The sequence below is a fragment of the Neophocaena asiaeorientalis genome, unplaced genomic scaffold (genome assembly GCF_003031525.2).
Source record: "Neophocaena asiaeorientalis asiaeorientalis breed wild unplaced genomic scaffold, Neophocaena_asiaeorientalis_V1.1 scaffold275, whole genome shotgun sequence".
Classification (NCBI taxonomy): Eukaryota; Metazoa; Chordata; class Mammalia; order Artiodactyla; family Phocoenidae; genus Neophocaena; species Neophocaena asiaeorientalis.
In genome coordinates this window covers 3,991,402-4,014,984 of record NW_020173679.1, presented here as the reverse complement: position 1 = coordinate 4,014,984, position 23,583 = coordinate 3,991,402, and the positions used below count along the sequence as shown (strand labels likewise).

General features: G+C 59.4%; 2 protein-coding genes across 9 annotated transcripts in view; both read left to right on the top strand.

The window, feature by feature from the left end:
• Nucleotides 1–20,336, top strand: part of PLEKHM2 (pleckstrin homology and RUN domain containing M2) — a 37,416-nt gene extending 17,080 nt beyond the window's left edge. The window contains exons 1-21 of one of the 8 annotated variants that reach the window (XM_024749814.1): nucleotides 4,091–4,103; nucleotides 4,264–4,370; nucleotides 4,763–4,872; nucleotides 5,442–5,541; nucleotides 6,096–6,183; nucleotides 6,474–6,587; nucleotides 7,033–7,219; nucleotides 8,541–8,600; nucleotides 11,621–11,849; nucleotides 13,343–14,188; nucleotides 14,499–14,568; nucleotides 14,716–14,806; nucleotides 15,142–15,206; nucleotides 15,539–15,627; nucleotides 16,182–16,314; nucleotides 16,553–16,743; nucleotides 17,102–17,167; nucleotides 17,902–18,061; nucleotides 18,406–18,576; nucleotides 18,659–18,775; nucleotides 19,412–20,336. In XM_024749814.1, the coding sequence (XP_024605582.1) occupies nucleotides 6,579–6,587; nucleotides 7,033–7,219; nucleotides 8,541–8,600; nucleotides 11,621–11,849; nucleotides 13,343–14,188; nucleotides 14,499–14,568; nucleotides 14,716–14,806; nucleotides 15,142–15,206; nucleotides 15,539–15,627; nucleotides 16,182–16,314; nucleotides 16,553–16,743; nucleotides 17,102–17,167; nucleotides 17,902–18,061; nucleotides 18,406–18,576; nucleotides 18,659–18,775; nucleotides 19,412–19,546 (2,619 nt within the window). In that variant the 5' untranslated portion in view covers nucleotides 4,091–4,103; nucleotides 4,264–4,370; nucleotides 4,763–4,872; ... (1 more) ...; nucleotides 6,096–6,183; nucleotides 6,474–6,578 and the 3' untranslated portion in view covers nucleotides 19,547–20,336. The other 7 variants (XM_024749811.1, XM_024749806.1, XM_024749807.1 and 4 more) reach the window with 7 other exon arrangements.
• A 1,616-nt stretch (nucleotides 20,337–21,952) lies between these two features.
• The window catches only part of SLC25A34 (solute carrier family 25 member 34), a 3,463-nt gene continuing 1,832 nt past the window's right edge, over nucleotides 21,953–23,583 (top strand). Inside the window, exons 1-3 of the mRNA XM_024749883.1 lie at nucleotides 21,953–22,497; nucleotides 23,134–23,199; nucleotides 23,300–23,452. Of these exons, the coding sequence (XP_024605651.1) occupies nucleotides 22,078–22,497; nucleotides 23,134–23,199; nucleotides 23,300–23,452 (639 nt within the window). The 5' untranslated portion in view covers nucleotides 21,953–22,077. The remainder of the gene's footprint in view (nucleotides 22,498–23,133; nucleotides 23,200–23,299; nucleotides 23,453–23,583) is intronic.

Genomic DNA, 23,583 nt, shown 5'->3' with positions numbered 1-23,583 from the left:
CACCTGCTAATGAGCTGGTGGACAGGATACTGGTTCTTGAGAGCAGAGAACATCACTGAGTCTTCTTTGCCCCTGAACTTACGTTTAGCTAAGTGGTGTGTCGTTGGTGTGGCTAAGAATATGGGTTCACTGTTGCTTCTCTTTACGTATTTATTTGAAGTGTAATTAACTTACAATATTATATTAGTTTCAGGTGTACAACATAGTGATTCGATATTTCTATTCATTATAAAATCACCATGATAAGTCACCATACAAAGTTATTACAGTATTATTGACTCTATTCCCCATGCTGTACATCAGGGGTCCCCAACCCCAAGGCCACGGACTGGTACCGGTCCACGGCCTGTTAGGAACCGGGCCACACAGCAGGAGGTGAGTGGCGGGCGGGCGAGCGAAGCTTCATGTGTATTTACAGCCGCTCCCCATCGCTCGCATTTCCGCCTGAGCTCCACCTGCTGTCAGCATTATGGTGAGTGGTATAATTATTCCATTATATATTACAACATAATAATAATAGAAATAAAGTGAACGTAATGAAGAAATAAAATAAACGTAATGCGCTTGAATCATCCCGAAGCCATCCCCTCCTCCCACCGTCCGTGGAAAAGTTGTCTTCCAAAAAACAGGTCCCTGGTGCCGAAAAGGTTGGGGACTGCTGCTGTACATTACTTCCCCGTGAATTATTTATTTTATGACTGAAAGTTTGTACCTCTTAGCCCCCTTCACCTATTTTGCCCATCCCTCCACCCCTCTCCCCTCTAGCAAACCACCAGTTTGTTCTCTGTAGCTATGAGTCTGTATCTGCTTTGTTATGTTTGTTTGTTTTGTTTTATGGCTGAGTAATATTCCATTGTATATATACCACTTCTTTATCCATTCATCTGTCGATGGACACTGAGGTTTCTTCCATAGCTTGGCTGTTGTAAATAATGCTGCGTGAACCGTCACCGCGGCTTCATTATTCTTAAGAACGTTGCCTAGGGGCTTCCCTGGTGGCGCAGTGGTTAAGAATCCGCCTGCCAATGCAGGGGACACAGGTTTGAGCCCTGGTCCGGGAAGATTCCACATGCTGTGGAGCAGCTAAGCCCGTGCGCCACAACTACTGAGCCTGCATTCTAGAGCCCGTGAGCCACAACTACTGCAGCCCGCGAGCCACAACTACTGCAGCCCACTTGCCTAGAACCTGTGCTCCGCAACAGAAGCCACCACAGTGAGAAGCCCGCGCACCGCAACAAAGAGTAGCCCCCACACACCGCAACTAGAGAAAGCCCACACGCAGCAACAAAGACCCAACGCAGCCAATAGACAGATAGATAAAAGAATCTTGGCTAATGCTTACTGAGCACTCGTTGCTTCCCAGGATCTATGCTAAGCCTTTTGCATGCTTTATATCATTTGATCCCCTAAACCAACAGACCTTTCTGCAATAATGGACTGATATCTATATCTACACTGTCCAGTACAGTAGCCACTAGCCACTGAACATTTGAAATGGGGCTAGTGCAACTAAAGAACTGGATTTTTACTTTTGTTTAATTTTAAATTTAATTAAATCCAAACAGTCACATGTAGCTAGTGGCTGGCTGTATTGGACAGCTCAGCTCTAAACAATCTTTTGAATCCATTTTACAGATGAGAAAAAAATGAGGGTTAGAGGGTTAAGTAATTTGCCAAAGCTACTCAGCTCTGTAGTAGCAGAGCCAGTCTTTGGACCCATGTTTCCTGTCCAGAGCCCTTGCTCTTCACCACCATGTTATACACTCTTTCTATTATACTTTTTGCAGAAATTGTCTCCTGGTTAATTGTCTCCTGGTTACAGACTGTTCCCTAACTCTTAGTACCATGTGAATGTATGCAGCCTCTCCCCTTCAAATGTGAAAGACCTATCCAGAGAAAGCTGGAAAACTTACCAAGTATGTAAAAGAAGACATGCATAAATGGAAAAAAAAATTCCATGTTCGTGAATGGAAAGACTCAGTTTTGCAAAAATACCATTTCTCGGGCTTCCCTGGTGGCGCAGTGGTTGAGAGTCCACCTGCCGATGCAGGGGACGCGGGTTCATGCCCCGGTCCGGGAAGATCCCACGTGCCGCGGAGCGGCTGGGCCCGTGAACCATGGCCGCTGAGCCTGCGCGTCCAGAGCCTGCGCTCCACAACGGGAGAGGCCACAACAGTGAGAGGCCCGCGTACCGCAAAAAAAAAAAAAGAATGGAGTGGATCTGTATGTAATGATATGGAAGTATACGTTTGACGTGTTGGAAGAAACATTGGATCAATTAGACAAAATAGTCTAGAAAAATGGCTTATTAAATCTTTTTCTATTAAGGAAAAGGTTTCAGAGCAATGAGCACAGTGTGATCCCATTTCACTTTTTTTTCTTAAGTCTATGTATGCAGGAAAAGAGTTGGGAGGGCACACACACAGGCTGTTCCCAGTGGGGGACAGGGGAGAGGAGGTCTTTACATTTATACGCACTTCCATGTTGCTTAAACTTTTACAATGAGCAAATACTGCTTTCAGAATATTTATTTTTCAAGGTATCTTGACCTGAAAGAGGAGTCCGAGTTCCAGCCGTGGCTCCCTCACTTAGCTGAAAGTCATAGTGAAGGACTTAACCTTTGTTGGCCTTAGTCACCTTCTCTGTTTAAAAGTAAATCAGGGAGCTTCCCTGGTGGCGCAGTGGTTGAGAGTCCGCCTGCCGATGCAGGGGACGCGGGTTCGTCCCGCAGAGCGGCTGGGCCCGTGAGCCATGGCCGCTGAGCCTGCGTGTCAAGATGAGTAAAATTTTAAATTTTTCCATGTTTTTCAAGCATGGTGGGTGTGGCTACTTTTATAATCAAGAAAATAAATAAGCCTCTGTTTTCCTTCTTCAATAAGGGAGTTGTACTAGTTCTCTAAAGATCCTTCCAGTTCTAACATCTAAGAATCTCTGATCTCAGATTTACTTGGATTTTGAAATTAAAAAAAAAAAAAACAAAAAAAACCTGGCCCCCGACATCATGGTTCTCAGTACTAAGCCGTGCAGGCATACCTTCGGCCACTGCAGTTTTCGTAGGCTCTTTGCTCTTTCTTTCAGTTCTAGAAACCTCTCCTCCTGGGGCTCTGTTTTGCCTGCCTCTTGGAAGGAGGGGCAGACCCTGCAGGACCGAGGCCTGTCCGGGGCCAGCAGGGCTGCTGGGCTTACTCCAGGCCACAGAGTAAGAGAAGCTATTTTTGTTGTGGGAGCTGCATTGTTGGCTTCTCGCCAAGAGCGCGTGCTTGCGGGTGTGGTCGATGTGTCCTGTCTGCTGCTGCTGTCTCTACCACTGCTTCCAGAAAAAGCTTGAGAGCACGTTTCCCCAGAGCCAGGAGCTTAAACCTGAGACGGGTGTACAGGGATGGGTGCTCTTTTTCGTGTGTTCTTCCCCTTCTGGCGATTAGAAGGGCAGCAGCAGACCAGAGTGTGGCCCCATGAAGTGGGAAAGACTTTTCTCTCGGCGCTTCGCCTGACAGGGCCCCCTCCTCACTGTGGCTGCAGAGAACTCAGTCCTGCTCTGGGCTTTCTTGGCCTTAACCGAGCTGAGCGAGCTGCCCTCGCCTCCATCAGCCTGCTGGGGTTTCCTCAGGCTGCAGCTCATCTCGCCTACTGGCCAAATCTCCTGTTTTCAGTCCAGCCTGGGAACAGTGTCCTTCTTGGTGTGGGGCTTGACCTGAGCCTGGCAAGGTACCTGGATCCATATCCAGCCTGGCCGGCTTCCTCAGGTAAGTCCGGCGTCCCATGGCAAGAAGGCCGTCGGAGCAGGTGCCCATGTCCATCAGCCCTTAGTTTGTGCAGAGGGATAGCTCCAGGCCGGGCCACCGTGTGACCAACTCCAGGGGCGGGGCAGGGGGATTTACACTGGGCACTGAGTGCTCATTTCTATACGTAGCACTGTAGGTAGTGCCCCTGGAGTTGTGTAGCTCGGCGGCCCTGGCTTGAAGCCTGGTACCACCGGAGACCCACATCATAGACCATGAGTTCCTCACCAGCATCGAGCTGTCATCGTGCCAAGCACTTACTGAGCGCCTCGTGGGGACTGGGCTCTAAGTGTCCTCCTGTGGCTCTGGAACGTGCAGTACAGGGTAAGCAGTTGGTGTAGGCAGATTGAGGCCGAGTCTCTGCCGGTCAGCACAGATACACCCTTTGACTGGCTTTCTCAGCTACCTTCTTGGCTCCGGAACTCCCATGGCCCTCCTCTCTATTACCCGTTTCTAACCGGGGGGCCTCCTTTCTCCCTTTCAGTTGCAGAGCTACTTTGCTGTGTGTGAAGATGAGACCCCTGCCATCCGGAACCACGATAAGGTCCTGCAGCGTCTGTGTGAGCACTTGGACCACGCCCTGCTCTACGGGTAAGGAGGTGGCCTCTGGAGAGGACTGTACAGAGCAGCAGGGCGGGACCCCGAGCCCGTGAGTAGCCCTCAGAGGGAAGTCCCTAGCCTTGTCTGCCTTTTATTTCTTCTTTCCCTTAGCAGAAAACGATTTGTCCCACTCAGGTGGGCTGCAGACTGTCTGGGGTTATCCCAGTAATCCGTCTCTGAGCAGGCATGAATGACTGGGGAAAGGATTAGCGACAGATGAAATGATGGTGTGAAGGCCTGGTGGCTGCCTGGGGGTCCCGCTGGGAATCCCTTGCTTTCAGCCTTGGGCTTCCTCCCTGACACGAAGGCTGGTGGACCAACTGACCGCAGCTTCCCAGGATGGCCCCGTTTAGGTCATAGCAGCTCCTATCCTGTTTTCTCAGACTGCAAGACCTCTCATCTGGCTACTGGGTGCTCGTGGTGCATCTCACCCGGAGAGAGGCCATCAGGCAGATCGAGGTGCTGCAGCACGTGACCACCAACCTGGGACGCAGTGAGTAGTACCGGGTGGACTCGGCGAAGGGGCCAGTCCCGCCCTCCCCGTGGGCAGCTTGGGGCTCCGGGGTGACCTCAGGGTCTGCCTGGGAGTCCGAGTGCCTTGTGGTGTCCAGTGGCGGAGGCTGGTTAAAATGCCAGCGCCCTCCACGAGGCCTCTCTTCGTCCCGCACGTGACATCTGGCCAGAGCATCGTGGCTGTGAGGAGGGAAAGTGAGATGCTGAAGAGAGTGGGGCTCCTACCAAATCCCAGCCCGAGCACCTAGTGGGGGGGTCTCGCCTCTCTCCCTGAGCCAGGGTCAGTGTCAGCTACAGGATCAGTGAAAAGTCCTTGCACTTCTCAACCCATCTGGAGTTTGCGATCTGCCCCGTTCATCCAAGTTTCCTGGCCAGTTACAGGCTAGGGTCTGACGGGGAAAATCAAGATCTCAGGGTGCGGTGCTCCGTCAGGAGAGAGGGCTGCTGGGGCGCTGGCTCCCCTCCGCCATTCTTGCTGCCCTTCCCGCCCTTGCTGGGCCAAGGAAAGCCAGCACCCCTTAGTGGCTTACTCCTGCCCTTTGTCTGCAGGCCGGGCCTGGCTGTACCTGGCCCTCAACGAGAACTCCCTGGAGAGCTACCTGCGGCTGTTCCAGGAGAACCTGGGTCTCCTGCACAAGTACTACGTCAAGTGAGTGTCCGGAGCGCTGTCTCACGCCGCTGCAGGGCGCCCGAGCCCCGTCCCAAGTCTCCCGTCACACGCAGACACCGCGCTGTGGCACCCCGAGGCCTAGCCTGGCGGTGCGTGCTGAGGACACGTCAGCGATGGCCAGAGGGCCAGTGGAGCTTGCCTGTGACGGCCCTGGCCAGGTGTGCTGGTTCCGGCCGGGCTCCTGGGAGCGGTTTGGTGCCTAGTCGGCCCCTGTCCAATCCCCCACCCAGGCCTCAGTCCTGACTGGAGGCTCAGCCTCTTCTGGGGTTGCCGCGGGAACAGGGGATTTAGAGCAGCTGCCGAGAGCTGCTGCGGCCCCGCCCCGTATCTGAAGACACAGGCAGGGCAGTAAAGTGTCGTATGGCCCCAAAGCCAGCCGGAGAGTGCTGGCGGGGGGGTGGGTGGAGACCGCATCAAGCTTGGGGTGGAGGGATGTCACATGCCTAACCTCAGCGCAGCTGGCTTGCGGGGGAGGCGGGGCCGCGCTGGTAACCAGACCCAGAACTACCCTCACCCCTTCCCGTGTCTCGCAGGAATGCCCTGGTCTGCAGCCATGACCACCTGACCCTCTTCCTGACCTTGGTGTCTGGCCTGGAGTTCATCCGGTTCGACCTGGACCTGGTGAGACGCCACGGCTCTCGCTGCTCCTGGGGGCAGAGGGGCGGGCGGGTTGGGCGCGTGGTCCCACTCAGGGAGCCTGACGGGTGTGACTGAGTCTGAGCGCCGTCCTTTCCGTTCAGGTGAGGGAACAGCTCAGGGTCTGACCAGTGGGACGGTGTGGGGTTGAGGTGATTCTCTCTTGGCCAGAATTCCTGGTTTGGGGGACTCCTTCCTGTCTCTCTGTCCCACATTGGAGAAAAGCCGCATTGCCTGGAGCATTTTAGCACTGGAGTATTCTCCTTCGTGATCAGGACGTGAGTCGTCGTCGAGAGACGAGGCAGGTTCATCCCTGTGCCTCCCGGGATCCTGCAAGCCTCTCAGCTCCCTGCTTCCCGGCCTCCCTCACGGTCACGGTCATGGTCACGGTAACGCACTGGAGAGGTGCAGGGCAGCCCAGGAGCTGCAGAGGCTCCTCTGCGGTCTTGTCAAGATGCACGCAGCCGCCCCGTCCTAATTGGGTCACCAGCCTAGGTCCCAACCCCAGCAGCACAGACCAGAAGAGGAACTTGGCTACTGAAAAGTAGTAGAAACTGGAGCAAATGAACGACTCTAATATACAAGAGGTCAAGGAGGGTCAGAAGGCCCAGTGGGCACTGTCATCTCTGGGCCCCAAGTCCACAGCCTTACGAACCACAGCCGTTCACAGTCCTCCTTTGAACAGCTTATTTCTGGATTCAGCACCTTAAGGACATAGATTTCCAAAGAAACACCGGCCTGGGAGGGTGTGAAGGCAGATCCTTGGAAGGCCGTGCCTTTGGGCCCACCCAGGCCTCCCGTCACCCAAGCCTGCCTCTCCCCTTCTCTCCCCAGGACGCCCCCTACTTAGACTTGGCCCCCTACATGCCCGACTACTACAAACCCCAGTACCTGCTGGACTTTGAAGACCGCCTCCCCAGCTCGGTCCATGGCTCGGACAGCCTCTCCCTCAACTCCTTCAACTCCGTCACCTCCACCACCCTGGAGTGGGACGACAGTGCCATCGCCCCGTCTAGTGAGGGTGAGTGCCCGGGGCGGGGAGGGGTCCGGCCTCTGTGGCGAAACGGATTTGGAGCCGCGTAAGCCTGGCTGAGGGGAGTCTTTCTTGGCTGGTTCTGGTCCAGTGGTGGAAATTCGGAGTTAAACGGGGCCAGTCGTTTCCCAGATCTTCATTTCCCCAGAGTCCCTGTGGTGGCTCAAAAACTGATACTGGGGGTAAAAAGCCAAAGTGAGATCTTACGAATGTTAGACCCTTTTCCAGAAACCTGTAGCCATATGCCCAGGGCCGTTCTCTGAGGTCGGGGGGATTAGCAGGGCAGCCTGGAAACTCTTCCTGACATTCCAGGGGTGAGTGCCACCCACTTCGGGGGAGTTCATCCTACCCTCGATTTTAGGTGGAAAGAGTCTATAAGCAACCCCTAGAAGGAGGAGGGAGGACCTGATGGGTCTAAAGTTTGGAGGAAGACTCGCCCCCCCTTTCCCATGGGTCCATCAATTTCCGAGTCCCTCCCATACCTGCCAGCATGTTGGAGGTGTTCACACTCATGCCATCAAAGACTGAAAACGTCCTCACGCCTGTAGGTCACGTGTTATCTTGGTCCAACAACTGGTTGGAACAGCCTGATTTCTTCCAAACCTTCGGCCTCCGTGTTCATCGAATAAAACTGGCTGTTTTCCCACCCTCGTCCCCTGTGGGAAACCAGAGCTCTTCATTTATGGCACCCCACCCCACCTCCAGGGAAGGGGCTTCAAGCACAAGTTCAGCCCCAGGGACTCCCTAGAATTGCATTAACATTGAGACCTTGACCTTCTTCTTTCTTTATTTCTGCCTGTGCTGTGGCACTATGTCCCAGGGAGGGACATAGACTCGCTGCTAGCAAGGCCTGTGTTGCTCGTTTTAGAAGCAGGAGATGGCAGCTCAGTCGCCTTGGGTTGGGCTCAGGGGCTTTCGCCAGAAGCCGGAGGGACAGGCCTCAAGGGAGCTGCCAGATTGCCCAGGGAAAGAAGTGTCCCCTTGAGCCCACCTCATCTCAGCTGCTGGGGGTGGAGGGAAGGAAAGCAGGGACAGGAAAGGAGGTTAGGTACAGGGGAGCCGTGTCCTTCTGGGGTTGGAACTGATTGCCCCCAGGTCTTTCTAGCTGGTCAGAGGCTACTGGGCCAGTACCGGAGCCGAGAAGGAGCTGGGGTCCTCAAAGTTCCCCTGATGTTGTCAGATAAAATGTAGAAAGTTTAATTTTTCCTCTCTTGTTTTCTCCCAATGTCTCCCACCCTGTTGCCCCCACCCTCCCTGCCCTTCCACTGCCTGTGTTTCTAATCTTCAGTTTTGTCCCTCATTTTTATAGATTATGATTTTGGAGATGTGTTTCCAGCAGTGCCGTCTGTACCCAGCACAGACTGGGAAGGTGGGATAGAGTCCGCTGTTACCCTCTTTTCCTGTTTTGCAACGTTTCCATACCAAGCTTGCTGCATGATTCAAAATCAGCTCGTTATTTATAATAATGTCAATGGTCATAATAAAGCCAAGTTTGGTGTTCTGGTAGATGGAATTCTGCAGTAGGAGAACTTGACCTTGAGTCCTAGGCCAACCCCTTCTCCCAGTGCAGGACTCCTGCCTTTATGCAGTGGCCTTGTGGAGTCACTAAGTGTCTGCGTTTCGGGGACACACGGATCACCCTTCCTGATCCCAGTGCCAGTCGATGCACCAGATGTGCACAGGGAAACACTGCCTTTGAACATGTGGGCTGTAGGCTCCTATTTAGGTCAGATGCGCTTCGGTATCAGAAGCATCAGGACGCAGAGGCAGAGGGGCTCGATTCTGTTCTTAATGGCTTCCTCTCGGGTGTTTTTGAAAGAGATTGAGGTCCAAATGAGGGAAATTGCCCTGGCATGACTGAAACTCCCTCTAGGGAGATTGTCTTTCAAGTTTTAAGGCTAAAATAAAATCTGTCAACGCTCCCACCCTGTCCACTAGGTGGCAGCAATGCTTGGCCATTTTTCTGCTGGTGACGCCACTTCTGGGCTTGAGAACAGTCGTGAGCTATTCCCAGGATTCCTGGGATCATTCCAAGCAGAGGGCATGTTTCTGAGAAGGTTAATCCTTCCTCCTTAAAGCTGAGGCCATAACCAGACCCGCCTTACTAAACAGCCTCTTGCCCTGTGGGCCGCTTCCACCCAGGATGGGGGCAGGGGGGCAGCCTCTGGAGGAGGAGGTGCCGACTGGTCACCCAGAGCCGCGGGACGGCGGTTCTCCCTGCTGCTCGGAGCTGAGCCCCGTGTTGTCAGAGCCGTCATCTGATAGATGATCTTTTCCCAAGTAACTCAAGTGTGCAGTAGCTTAAGTTAGAGGGAAGATATCGCATTGGGAAACATAAACTATGTCATCTGGCCAACAGCACCATGGAAGAGTCCCCCGTTATAAGTTAAGATTAGCTTGAAATCCAGAATTCCATCATAACGACATCATTTATCCTTTCAGCCTCTCTTCTCGCAGCGCACATGCTGGGCATTGATTCCACCCCCCTCCCCCCTAACAACTAACCCCCTCCTGACCCAGCTACCTGCTACCTGTTGCAGTCACTTGACGAGCAGGGCCTGACCCTCATCTGCAGCCCTCCAGAGCTCCCTGTGGCCTGAGAATTAACAGCCCAGTCACACTGCCTGCTCGGGCCGGGCCAGGCTCCAGGGCGGGCTGAGATTGTCCCAGCAGCCATCTCCTGCTTTCCTGAGTTCCTAGAGCACTGAAGAATCCCTGAGCCGGTTCTGGAAGCTTACTTGGGGAGGCTTTGTCTTCTCCTCAGACCTGGAGGAGAGCAGGATTTGGAGGGCAGCTCTGGGCCCTGGGGTGGGGACTGGGGAGGCCTTTCCATGGTCCTTGGCTCATTTACATAACTGGGGGGTAGGGACTTCCCTGGCGGTCCAGTTGGTTAAGACTCTGCGCTCCCACTGCAGGGGGCACGGCACGGGTTTGATCCCTGGTCGGGGAACTAAGATCCCACATGCTGCTGCGCGGCATGGCCAGAAAAAAAAACAGAACTGGTGGGTATCCCAGCCTTGACCCCCACCACGTCCGATGATCTGCCTGCCCACCTCTCGGGACCCCCTCCCCAAGGGGGATGTAACCGCACAGCTCGGGCTGGACCAGGAACGCGTGGGCGTGGCAGGAGGCTTCTTTCACGCTGAAGGGCAGGCTTTTCTGCGTCTGAGAACCAGGGTTCTGGCTGGGGTCCCTGGACATCTGAAGACAGTCTCATATTTCACTAGTGTCTTTCTGGCAGAGCTGGGAGTTGCTTTCTGCCCCCTCGTTTGTCCTTATATTAAAAGACAGTGAACTTTTGACGATGTGCTGGGTCAGCAGACAGCTGCCCAGTGGTTTCCAAGATCCCCCAAGCAGGTTGGCCCTTCCAGATGAGGCTGAGGGTGGGAAGCATGTTTGCCACGTCTCCTCTGGCAGATAAAGGCCAGCAAGATGTGTGCGAGCTGCAGCTGGAGCGTGAACATCCTGTGTGCTTTGCCGTTCACTGTCACCCAGGTTATTCTGCCAGCATGGGCGGCCTCCCATCTGCCACTGGATAAACACCCTGACACTCCCTCCCCTCTGTGTCCCGTTCCAGTGACCTGGGATGGACGGTTGGAGGTGAGGGCAGCCGTTAAACCAGCTCCTCTCTAGAGGGGCTGCGTCATCTCCCAGGGGGGAGTGTGCCCAGAGAGGACCAGTAGGCAGGCTGAGGTTTGGATGAAATGGAGTTCTCAGCACCCGCCTTAAAGGGGTGCCCGGTGGGATATCGAAGGAGAAGGGCCCACAAGGCATCTGTGGCGGCGAGGGGCAGCCGCTCTGCGCACCTTTCTTCCTCTGCCCTGGGTCCTCCTTCCTGCCCCTCCCCCTCGCTCTTCACCCTTGGACCCTATCCTGGCCTTGCAGCCTCTGTACCCCTCATTTTCTCTGATCCTGGCTCTCTTCTCTCTTCCTTTGTTCCTTTGTATCTGCCACTGTGGGGGACCCTTCAGAGGGCTTTGGGTATCTCAGTCTGGTCGGGGGTGTCTGGCGCTAAAGGAGGCTCTAAGGTTAAACTGAGAGGTGTGTAGCCCATCTTTTGAGGCATCAGGGTCACCATCCCCAAGGGGCTTAAGCCTGGAGGCTGCTTAACCTTGGAGCTCTTAACTCAAACTTGGCCATATTGTTGTGAGCTCTCGGGGCGGGGGGCGGGGGCCAGTGGTGGTGGTGATGGCATTCCTCCAAGTTGCTCTTAAAGCACAAATCCCGTGTCCTGTTGGCCTGGGGCTTCTACTCCTGAAACAAGGCCACCCCGATCAGATTTCCCTGAAAAGAACTCACCTGCCTCCCTCTTGAGATAAGGCATGCTTTGGGGGCCTGTGGTCCCCAGCTGGTGTCTGACGGGCTGTCTCGTGTTTCCTGTTCTCCTAGATGGAGACCTCACAGACACTGTCAGTGGCCCCCGCTCTACTGCCTCGGACCCGGCCAGCAGCAAGGCTTCCACCAAGAGTCCCACCCAGCGCCACAACCCCTTCAATGAGGACCAGGCAGAGACCGTGTCCTCCTCCGACACCACCCCTGTGCACACCGCCTCTCAGGAGAAGGGGGAGCCCCATACCCCGGACTTGCCAGACACCTGCACGGAGCTCGAGGTCATCAGGTCAGTGGGGAGGGGCCTCGAGAAGCTGGGTGAGTGTCCTGGTGTCCATCCTGTCCACTCCTAGCATCACTTTTTAGTCCACGCAGACTAGGACCTTCTCCCCGCCGGAGGGCATTTGGGCATCTTCCCGGAGACTAGGTACCTCACCCCTGCTCAGTAGTTCTTTGATCAAGAGGAAACAGAGGGCCCGAGCCTGGAAGATGGGTGACACAGGCATCAACATGGCCGGCCTCTGGGGCCGTGCCCAGACTGCTGGGGCATTTGTCTGGTCCATCCAGAAAGCACCTTCAGCCTGGACTTCCTTCCAAGGGAGTTCTTGGACATTAGACCACAATTTCTGAGGTTCGTACTAATTCTAGCTCAGCATGGCTCGCTGCAAGAAGAGCATCTTCGTCGTACTGCTGGGGACTAACAAGGAAGGAGGAAGCGGGTGGCAGGTTGGGAAACTCTTGGCCCAGAGACTCCTCGGCTCCCTGACCTCCCTGCCTCCTGCTCTGGAGTCTCTCCACCCTGGATAAGAAGATGTGCACATCAGACCTCCCAGAGGCTTGCCGGCCCAGGGTGGGGGAATTGCTTCCCAGTGACTGGAGCCAGGAGTCCAGCTCCCACAGGCTGGTTGGAGTCCAGAGCAGCTTGAGTGGTTCAGACCCAGGGTTGCTTAGCCAGGCCCACTTCAGCCAACTCGGAACCAAGGAGTTTGAGCTCAGAAGGCTTTGATTCTTTTGAATTATCCTAATGACCCCGCACGGAAAGAAGGGTCAGCTCAGGGTCGGCTGCCCACATCCTAGGGGGAGGCTGAGTAGAGGGGGGCCACTGGTCTGACCAGCCATGGCCTGTTTTTGTTCCCTAGAGCACAGCTAGCCCAGTGGTGCCATCAGCTAGAACTCACAGGACCCGCTCAGGGCTTCCTCTGGTCGCTGCCATCTGTGCCTCCCTCGAGCTGGCCCTGCCTCTGCCGGCAGTGGGAAGTACTTGGGGCCTGAGCTGCTGTCGGCCCCCAGCCTCCCGCCTAGTGCTGCCTGGGACCGCTGAAGCTCTGGCTGTGCTCTCAGAGGTCCCTCGCCCAGGATCACCTCTTTTGAAAGACATTGTTTTTTAAATGATTTTTTTTTTTTTTTTTTGGCTGCATTGGGTCTTCGTCGCTGCACGTGGGCTTTCTCTAGTTGCGGCGAGCGGGGCCTGCTCTTCGTTGCGGTGCACCGGCTTCTCATTACGGTGGCTTCTCTTGTTGCGGAGCATGGGCTCTAGGCCCATGGGCTTCAGTAGTTGCAGCACACGGGCTCAGTAGTTGTGGCTCGTGGGCTTAGTTGCTCCCCAGCATGTGGGATCTTCCCAGACCAGGGCTCGAACCCATGTCGCCTGCACTGGCAGGCGGATTCTTAACCACTGAGCCACCAAGGAAGTCCCAGATCACCTCTTTGGACCCAACCCATCTCGTTGCCCTCAGTACTGGGGTGCTCAGATTCAAACCTCTCCCCATCACTACCATCCAGGGTCACCAAGAAGAAGAAAATTGGCAAGAAGAAGAAGCCCAGATCGGATGAGGAAGCAAGTCCACTCCACCCGGCCTCTACCCAGCACACGTGTGCCAGGCGGGGCAGTGGTGACACCCTCGTCAGCAGCCCAGGCCCCGGGCGGGTCTCCCCAGACAAGACCCTCGCCTCCGCCGGGGAGGAGACGGAGGGGCCCAGCAGCACAGCCGAGGGCAGCGAGCGCTCAGAGCCCGGCCAGGTGGGCCTGCTTATCCCAGAGATGAAGGACACCTCCATGGAGTGCTTGGGGCAGCCCCTGAGTAAGGTCATTGATCAGCTCAACGGGCAGCTGGACCCCAGCACCTGGTGCTCCCACGTCGAGCCCCCGAACCAGTCCTTTCGGACCGGCTCTCCCGGGGACGCCCCGGAGAGGCCGCCATTTTGCGACTTTAGTGAGGGGCTTCCAGCCCCAATGGACTTCTACCGCTTTACCGTCGAGAGTCCAAGTACTGTTGCATCAGGTGGCGGCCACCATGACCCTGCAGGGCCTGGCCAACCGCTGCATGTTCCTGGTAGCCCTGCGGCTGCTGGCCAAGAAGAAGAGGGAGGAGGACGAGGGCCGGGACAGGCGCCTCGGCCCCTAGAGGACACCCCGGGGGAGACGCAGGAGCCAGAGGCCCAGGAGCTGGAGACCCGGTTGCCCCTGGTCGGTGAGGGACCTACGCCTGAGCAGGAGCCTGGGACCCAGGAAACGCTTTGCCAACTCAAGCGAGACCAGCCCAGCCCTTGTCTGAGCAGCGCCGAGGACTCTGGGGTGGATGAGGGGCAGGGGAGCCCTTCTGAGATGAGCCACTCGGCAGAGTTCAGGTGAGCCAGTCTGTCTGTGCCGCTTGCCTGAGACGCCCCTGTCGTCGATCAGGGCACGTTGGGCCTCTGCCCTCCAAATACACCAAGCACGACTCCCGGAAGACCTAGCCTGGGCTGGGAGGTAGGAGAGGGGTGCGGTCCTCCCCTCCCTCACTTTGGCTCCGGGTGGGGGGCGGAGCCGCTGCCAACATGAGACCTCGGGGTGCCTGCCTCGGCCCCGTGCATGTGTGTTGCCCGTGTGCGCCGGTGCGGCCCCTCGCGGCCCTGCCCGGCCTGACACCGCGCCCTCCTGCGCTCGCCCCTCCCACAGGGTAGACAACAATCACTTACTCCTGCTCATGATCCACGTGTTCCGAGAAAACGAAGAGCAGCTCTTCAGAGTAAGTCCCGGGGTCTCAAGAAGGAGCGAGAGCCAGCGCAGCAAGGGCGAGGCCGGATGGGCCGCCGCTTCCGCTCCGAAGGGGAAGCGGGCTGTCTGGGGCAGGGCGGGCGCCGCAGTGCCTGACCCCTGTGCTTCGGCCCCTCAGATGATCCGGATGAGCACGGGGCACATGGAGGGCAACCTGCAGCTGCTGTACGTGCTGCTCACAGACTGCTATGTCTACCTGCTCCGGAAAGGTGCCTGCCGCCCCCAGGCTAGGCCAGGGCAGCTGCCGAGGGCGCGTGGAGGATGAGACTGACTGCCGCCCTCATTCCCTTCCCCCCGCCCCCCGCCCTGAGTGTCTCTGTGCTGCCTGGCACGTGGTGATGAAACGGGTTGGCAGCCGTCCCAGCTGCCCCAGCACATGAGCCTGGGGCCCCCCTCCATGAGCACCCCATGTCGTTCTCCTACCTCGCCACTTCAGATCGCAGGGCAAGGACGGGTCCTCATGGAGAAAAGGTCTTAGAAAATGGGGCAGGGGGAGGACAGAGAGGCCACTGAGGGTAATAGACATTGGGGTCTCCTCTCTCAGGGGCCACAGAGAAGCCATACCTGGTGGAAGAGGCTGTTTCTTACAATGAACTTGACTATGTGTCGGTGAGTACAGGCTCCGTGACTGGTGTGTGCCGTAGGGCAGGGCTCCTCGGGCCGCCCCGCCTCAGACCTGCAGAGCAAGGCTGACCCCTGCCTCAGCCCCGGGGGTGGGTGCCAGCTCTTATCTCTGAGCAGCTTCTCTACCTGAGCCGGGGATAAGAAGCAGGCCTGAGGGTACCTCTTCCTCGCTGTGCATCTGACCATCCCTGCCCGCCTTGTGGTGACCTCAGAGTGCGCTGCCTCCCTCCCCAGCCCGCCCTCAATCTGGCCCCGGCTGCCCCTTCTGGCAGCTGCGGCCAAGCCCCGTGTGCATGTGAGGGTGTGGTTTCTGGCAGGTGGGCCTCGACCAGCAGACAGTGAAGCTGGTGTGCACCAACCGCAGGAAGCAGTTTCTGCTGGACACGGCAGACGTGGCCCTGGCCGAGTGAGTGACACGCCCCCTTCTGCAGGCCTGGACAGTTAGCATCTACCGCTGGCCTGGCCACACCCTTGGGGCTGGAGGGTGGCAAGGGGGGTACGAAGGGCAGAGAAGCAGGGAGGTGACGGGCACACTGACCGACGGGTGCCCTCAGACCCTGAGTGGCCCACAGAGAGGAAGGGGGCCGGCAGGAGTGATCCCCACAGCAGAGAAAGCGCAAGCCCGGCTGCGGGGCCTTGGGGCCACACGTGCCCCCTGTGCTTCCATACGGAAACTGTCCTGAGATCAGGTCTTTGTACAAGTCCTGCTGCTTCCCTTGAGGTCACAACCCAAGACCCCTCGGCCGCTGGGAAGGGTTAGGCCTTTCCCGGCCGTGGTTTGATGATCATGGACTGCTGCCGTGTCACTGCCCCACCCGCCACCCGGAGCTGTGGTTCCAGCCAGGTCCTCCCCGCAAGATCCTGTGACCCCTTCAGGCCGGAAGTCCCCAGGACTGTGCCATGTCCCTTTGAGGGGTGGGGGCCTCAGGCCTCTGACAGCAAACCCCACTCCGCGTACAGGTTCTTCTTGGCTTCTTTGAAGTCAGCCATGATCAAGGGCTGTCGGGAACCACCCTACCCCAGCGTCCTGACTGATGCCACCATGGAGAAGCTGGCACTGGCCAAATTTGTGGCCCAGGAATCTAAGTGTGAGGTAAGCACCTGGGGAGGAGGGGGTGTCGTCCCCGAGATGACAGCCCTGGTATTAGGGTCAAGAGGTGCAAATAGGTGCAAATAACTGTCTTTAGCGTTTCTCCATCACCCACCTGGGAGGGGCTCTCCCTCCTGGCCTGTCCCCCTCCCCACTTGGGGTGTGTCCTGACCCCGCCAGCCAGCGGCCACTCCTGCTTCTGGCCCAGACCTCACCGCTCTGTCCCCTGCCCCCTCCCCAGGCGACCACTGTTACCGTGTGCTTCTACGGGCTTGTGCACTGGCAGGACCCCCAGGATGAGTCCCTGGGCCGCATCCCCTGCCACTGCTCACCCCCTGAGGGTGCCGTCACCAAAGAAGGCATGCTGCATTACAAGGCGGGCACCTCCTACCTGGGCAAGGAACACTGGAAGACGTGCTTCGTGGTGCTCAGGTGGGAGCCCCCACAGCTCTGGCCCGGAGGTTGGGATGGGGGACAGCGCCCTCCCCGTCAAGGGCTTTGGAGCAGATATCCCCTGGGATCCCAGATCTTCTCTGTAGAGCCAGCCATCTGGGGCCCAGGGAAGCCCAGAAGGCCCCAGGTGAAGACTGGGGCTGTCCCCAGGGCTGGGGGCACGCGCTCCCTGCTGTGCCTCTGCAGTTCTTCCTCCACCCTCCCTGCCGTAGGGCAGGCCCCGGGCTCCTTGGCCTCTGGGGTTCAGGCCCCAGCTTGTGGGGGTCCCTGGGATCTGTTCCACCTGGCCCCCAGTTCCTGGGACAGGCCTCACCCCTGCCACGTTGTGCCCCTGCAGCAACGGGATCCTCTACCAGTATCCCGACCGCACTGATGTCACCCCCCTGCTCTCAGTGAACATGGGGTGAGTGTCCTGGGCAATGGGAGGTGCCTGGCAGGTGTCGGGGCCCGTGTCGCTGCCTGAAGGTCAAGGCTCCGGCTGGGCCTGAGCCTCAGGGCTCCCATCCTCCCTGGCTTGAACTGGCTCTCTCTCCTGTCGGTTGAGCACCCCCCCTCGGCCCCACCCCCATTTAGTGCCCTGGGGTCTGCTGAGCTCTGGGTGAACAGGGAAGGGTGGGGAAGCAAGACGAGCTTCCTGCCAGGCAAGGATCCCAACAGGTAGGGGAGGCGTCCCCCGATCTGATAGGGGAGGCGGTCCTTTCCCTGGGAAGCGCTTGACCTGATGGGGAGGATGGACACACACACACACACACACACACACACACACACACGCACGCACACACGCACGCGTGCGCGCGCTTGGAGGAAATATCCGGCCCGTAAGGGGAACAGGAATGAATGTGCACTGATTCTGAGAGGGCGGGAGCCAGGAGCTGATTCTCAGCCCCTCACCTGGCCCTGCTCAGGTATCTAGACGAACCTTGGTGATTGTGGATAAAAGGTGTTACACAGAAAAGGGGCAGGGCTGCCCAGCAGCTTTGCGCCTCTCCTTCGAGCCGGAGGGCTCTGGCCCACCTTCTGGTGTCCTCCAGCCCTCAGGACTCCGGGGCAGGCCAACCCCAGGGGCTCCGCCCGTGCCCCTCGCCCCCCTGCCCCCTTGCTCCCTTGCTCCCGTTTCACCCTCCACCTCTGGCCCAGGGGGGAGCAGTGCGGTGGCTGTCGGAGATCCAGCACCACGGACCGGCCCCACGCCTTCCAGGTCATCCTCGCCGACCGGCCCTGCCTGGAGCTGAGCGCCGGCAGCGAGGCTGAGATGGCTGACTGGATGCAGCACCTCTGCCAGGCCGTGTCCAAAGGGGTGAGGGCCTCCTGCCCCACCGCTCACCACCTCCCAACCCCACCCCGGGTCCCCAGGGTCCCTTCCCCAAGCCCATGCGAGTCATGCAGCGGCCTCTGAGGACCAAGATGGGACTTCCAGGGGCCAGCCCAGGAGTGAACCCTGGAGGTTAGGGCCGCCTGTGGCCTGACGTTCCCACCATCACCCCTGTCAGCCCCTGTACTCCTGAGGTGGGCGGAGCCTGCCTGGCCTCTGGAGGGAGGGGCAGAGGGGCTGGCAGGCCCCTGACGCGGGGAGTCCTGGTGCAGACCAGCCCTGGAGAGCTCCAGCTTGCCTCTCCCCTCCGCTCTGTCGGCACCCTTCAGGTCATCCCCCAGGGGGTAACTCCCATCCCCTGCTGCCTGGTGGTCACGGATGGCCGCCTCTTCACGTGCCACGAGGACTGCCAGACCAGCTTCTTCCGCTCCCTGGGCACCGCCCAGCTGGCCGACATCAGCACCGTCTCCACTGAACCGGGCAAGGAGTACTGTGTCTTGGTGAGCCGGGTGGGGGGCGATGGAGGCAGGCCCTGCCGAAGGAGCGCTGTGTCTGCTCACCTGGGGCCCCCGCTCTCCCCAGGAGTTTTCCCAGGACAGCCAGCAGCCCCTCCCACCCTGGGTCATTTACCTGAGCTGCACATCTGAACTGGACCGATTCCTGTCTGCACTGAACTCCGGGTGGAAAACCATCTACCAGGTACCCAGCTGCCCAGGCCCCTGCGGAGTGGAGCCATTCCCTAGGGAAAGGAGCCCCTGCATGGCACAGACCGAGGCAGGAGTTGGGGGCCTGGGGCAGCACCATACTAGGAGCTCTGAACGTGTAAAACCAAAGGGGCAAGACCCTGCCTCCCAGTGAGTGTGAGGCTAAAGCTAAGCACAGGGCCCAGGAAACGCCGTTCCTGCCCTTCTCAGTTCCCATGAAAAAGCAGGCGTTAACTGCTTCCGGTGGGGCGAGAGCTGCGCCCGGATGATGGGGGCACGGAGCTCCGCACCATGCTGAGAGGGCCTCATCGAATGCCTGGACAGACCGCAGTCTGAGCGCGTGCTGGGCTGCCCCGCGGAAGCTCCAGACCAGCCCTGGGCGGAGTTCCACGGCCCGCCTCCCGGCCCCACCCCCAGCCCCCTCCTCCGAGAACCGGGGCCGTCCCTGGAAGGAGGTGGCTCGGGGAGCCGCACCCCATCGGCCTGAGCCCCTCCTTGAGGAGCAGGAGATCTCAGCAGCGTGGATGTAGTTCCAGGGCAAGGTTACACCTGGTGCCGGGGAACCCCACGGCCCCTCGGCTCCCTGGGGGCTCTCGGTACAGCCCTCAGGTTCCCTGCACGCCCCACACAGGTGGACCTCCCCCGTAAGGCCATCCAGGAAGCCTCCAACAAGAAGTTCGAGGACGCCCTGAGCCTCATCCACAGCGCCTGGCAGCGGAGCGACAGCCTGTGCCGGGGCAGAGCCTCCCGGGACCCCTGGTGCTGAGGCGGGGCTGGCCGGCGTCCCGGAGGGGCCGGAGAGGGAGGCACGCGAGCGGCTGCTGGGGCCAGGCTCCCACCCTCGTTCCCGGGCAGCAGAACCACCGACTGAGGCTTGAGACACGGTCTCCCTCCCAGGGATCCAGAACGGGTGCTCAGCACCCTGGGCCTCCTGCCTGGCAGGTGGCAACTGGGAAGTGCTGGGAGCAGAGGGTCCGAGCCCTATGGGCTCTGCAGATGCACGGCCCCCTTCCCCGGGGCCACCGCCTCACTCCACGAGGGGAGCAGGACTCAGAGGGCAGGAGCCCCTCTTCCTCCCCTGGGTCAGGGGCCCGGGCAGAGGCTTAGGCCGCCCTGGGGGCTCTGAGTGCCCGGCCATCCCTGTTCATGTTTGAACATTCACCCGGCTGGGAGGGAAGCTGGAACACCGCGGTCTCAGTGCATGTCTTCTCCTCACTAGCTCCATCCCCAAGCACACTGCTCCCTGCCTTCCAGGGCCCGGGAGTTTGCAGGGGGCCGGGATGGCCCTCCCTGGCTACCAGGAGGCCCTGCATGTCCACGGCCCCCTACCTCCCCTCCTCCAAACCTGGCAGTGCCCGTAAGACCCAGGGATCAGGCCATCTCCTTTTTGCCAGGAGCAAAGGGGAGGGAGGAGGGCTTGGAGAGGAGCAAAGCCCACCAGCCTGTGTCCCCTGCCTGGCTGGAGCCAGGTCCTTCCCAAGAGGGCCCTCTGGGGGAAGGGGTCAGGTGGCCTGGGTTTTGTTTTTTAAAATAAAATAGACATGTTATATTGCCAAGACTCGTCACTGGCCCTTTTTGACCATGGTGGAGGTGAGGGATCTTCGGCACCTCCTCTCAGGCCACTCGGCCCTTTGTTCCTCATTCATTCCACAAATGCTTCCACGTCAGATGCTCTGTGCCCACACCGGGATCCAGATCACTGGTGGCTGCCCCCCATCACTCACTGTGTGGAGGAGTTCGGGCCCTGGGAGCTTCTTGGCCGGACCTTTGCCCTCCTTCCTGTTTCCTGCAGTGGCCAGGGGAGGGCAGCCACCAGCTCGAGTCCCAGGCCGTGGCTACACTGCCAGGGCAGGGCACTCCTGCCTGCCCTGCCTCCCCCAGCTCTGGGGGCTGAGTGCCGGCCACTCGGGATCAACACGGGAGAATCCAGGCTGTCCGCAAGACCTCTTGTTGAGCTGCTACCCCGGGGCTGGCCGGAGGGTGCCCAGCCTGCCAGGCCTAGGAGGAGCTCTGCGGCCTCCAGGGCCTCACAGCTGGGAGGAAAGGGGTGGACACCTGGAAGAAGCAGGTGTGGAGGCCACAGAGGTGGGGTTCTGGGCAGGGCGGCCCTGCCTCTGGTTCTGATTGGGACTTGGGTGATGCAGGGTGGCCCTGGCAGGAGAGAGGTACCATGGGGCCGAGGCCGAGGTGGGCAAGGTGGTGCCGGCCCCTGACCTGAGCAGCCTGGCACCTGACAGTAGTGCCCAGGACTGGGAGGTCCCTCTTCACCAGGCACAAAGGTCCATTCCCATGCCTGGGCCTCTGCTCCGGAGAACCACAGCCCAGGAGCAGCTCCCACCAAGAGGAGAGGCAGGACTAGGGGGCAAGTCCTTACCAGGTGAGCGACCCAAGCTGCAAGGTCACTCCTTGAGACACAGTGGCCCTTATTTTTCCGTCTCCTACCCACCCAGGGCCCCCAGGCAGGGGGGGATGTGGGCCGCCTATTACTGAGTGAAGCGATGTGCTCGGCGTTCTTCACACATCTGTAATCCTCCAAAGAACCTCTGCAGTGGGCATCCGTATCCCCATCTTACAGATGGAGAGACGGAAGTGCCAAGAAAGGAACTGACTTGCCCAGGGCACACATAATAGCAGCTCCTGGAATTCCAGATCAGTTCCACACGACTCCGGAGCCCTCTGCTCTCACTGGCAGTGGGACCACAGACTGTGGGAGCCAGACTGGAAGACTGAGGCCGGGAAAGGGGACGGCACACAGTAGCAGGGGGGTGGGGCGGGGGGGGAGGCGTTGCTGAGTTGCTGAGAGGAGCCTCCCAAGCAGCTGCCTCTTGCCCAGGGCCCTGAGCTACGGCAGGACTGGGCAAGCCCGAGGGAGGGCAGCGGCACCAGCCCTTTGCCCAGGGCCAGAGGGAAGGCTGGAGGACCAGAGGGTCAGGAGGAGGTGTCTTGGCTGATTGGCACTTTCTGCCCCACCCCACCCCACCCCCACCCCCCCGTGTCTCCCTTGGGGCCCAGGTGACCTTTCCCCGAGATCCCAGGGTCCAGGCCCTCCCCGGCAGGGAGGTGTGGGGGACGTAGGAAGCTGGGATTGGTCCAGAGCCGGCGGGGGCGTGTCCCAGGCTCCCAGGAAGGAGCAGAGTAGGTGGACTCCTGAGATAGAGCTGGCCGCCTGGCAGCAGCCGGCCTCTCTGACCCGGACTTTTGCCCTCCAGACATGGCCCCAGGCTCCCTCGATCCCCAGCCCTGTGGCCCTGTGGGAGTGAAGACAGCCTAAGCACCGCCACCCCAGGGCCCGTGCCCATGCCCCTGACACGGGCACAGCCGGCCCCCGGCCCGGAGGCCAAGGAGACGGTGGCTCCAGCTGTGGACCTGGTGCTGGGCGCCTCGGCCTGTTGCCTGGCCTGTGTCTTCACCAACCCCCTGGAGGTGGTGAAGACGCGGCTGCAGCTGCAGGGGGAGCTGCAGGCCCGGGGCACCTATCCTCGGCACTACCGGGGCTTTGTGGCCTCCGTCGTCGCTGTGGCCCGTGCAGATGGGCTGTGCGGCCTGCAGAAGGGGCTGGCTGCCGGCCTCCTCTACCAGGGCCTCATGAACGGCGTCCGCTTCTACTGCTACAGCCTGGCATGCCAGGCCGGGCTCGCCCAGCAGCCAGGTGGCACTGTGGTCGCGGGCGCTGTGGCAGGGGCACTGGGAGCCTTCGTGGGGAGCCCTGCTTACCTGGTGAGTGCCTTGTCTCCATCTGCTCCCACCCTGGGACCCAGCTCCCATGGGGGCTCTGCAGCCTCCTGGGCTGGCCTCCGTGGAGCAGATGGGGTGGGGCTGCTCCCTGGGACATCCCTGCCCAGGCCTGGAATCTGCCCCTCGGTCCAGGGCACCAGGGCCTCGCCCTGAACCTTGCTCCCCTGGGGCCCCCGCCCCACTGGTCCTGAGCTGGGGGAGGGGGCAGAGGGTGGCAAGAGGTGTGCTAGCTCAGGGCCACGTGGTCACTTGTCTTCCTGCATGCCCTGTGCAAATTAAGCATAAAGCTTCCATCGAGAGCGGGCCCCACATCCTAGCCTGGATGCTACAGTCGTCATCTCTCTTGGTCCCCAGAGCAGCCTTCCAAGGGTGAGCAGACAGGCAGAGAGAAGGTTAAGTAACTTGTCCCAGGTCACAACCAGATGCAGACCCAAGCCGACTCCAGAGCCTCACCTCCAACCCTATTCCACACACACACACCCCCCCCCAAAGCTGCAGGTGTGGGCTCAGGGAGGTCTGGGCGTCAGGGCCCGGGGACGGGTGCCCTCAACACGCACAGCTCGTCCAGGGTCTTCTAAGGTTCCAGCCCCAGGCCTTGTGTCACCCCTGCTCTCACAGGTCAAAACGCAGCTGCAGGCCCAGACGGTGGCCGCGATGGCTGTGGGACACCAGCACCCTCACCAGGTGGGGACCGTCACTCCCCGGGGCTTCCCCGGCTGGGTGGGCTGGATGGGCCCCTGGGCGGGCAGGGGCCGCCCGGTGACCCTGTGCCCTCTCCCTGCAGAACGTACTGGATGCCTTGGGGACCATCTGGCGGCAGCGGGGCCTGGCGGGGCTGTGGCAGGGTGTGGGTGGGGCCGTGCCCCGGGTCATGGTCGGCTCGGCTGCTCAGCTGGCCACGTTCGCCTCCGCCAAGGCCTGGGTGCAGGAGCAACAGGTAAGGAGCGGGGGACACCCGCGCCCCTTATCGCGCCTCCACATCTCCAGCTGGATCCCACGCAGGGAAACCCAGGGCGTGGTGACAGGCCCCTTAAGAAAGCCGAGGGCCCTGGGTCCAGCAAGAGTGGA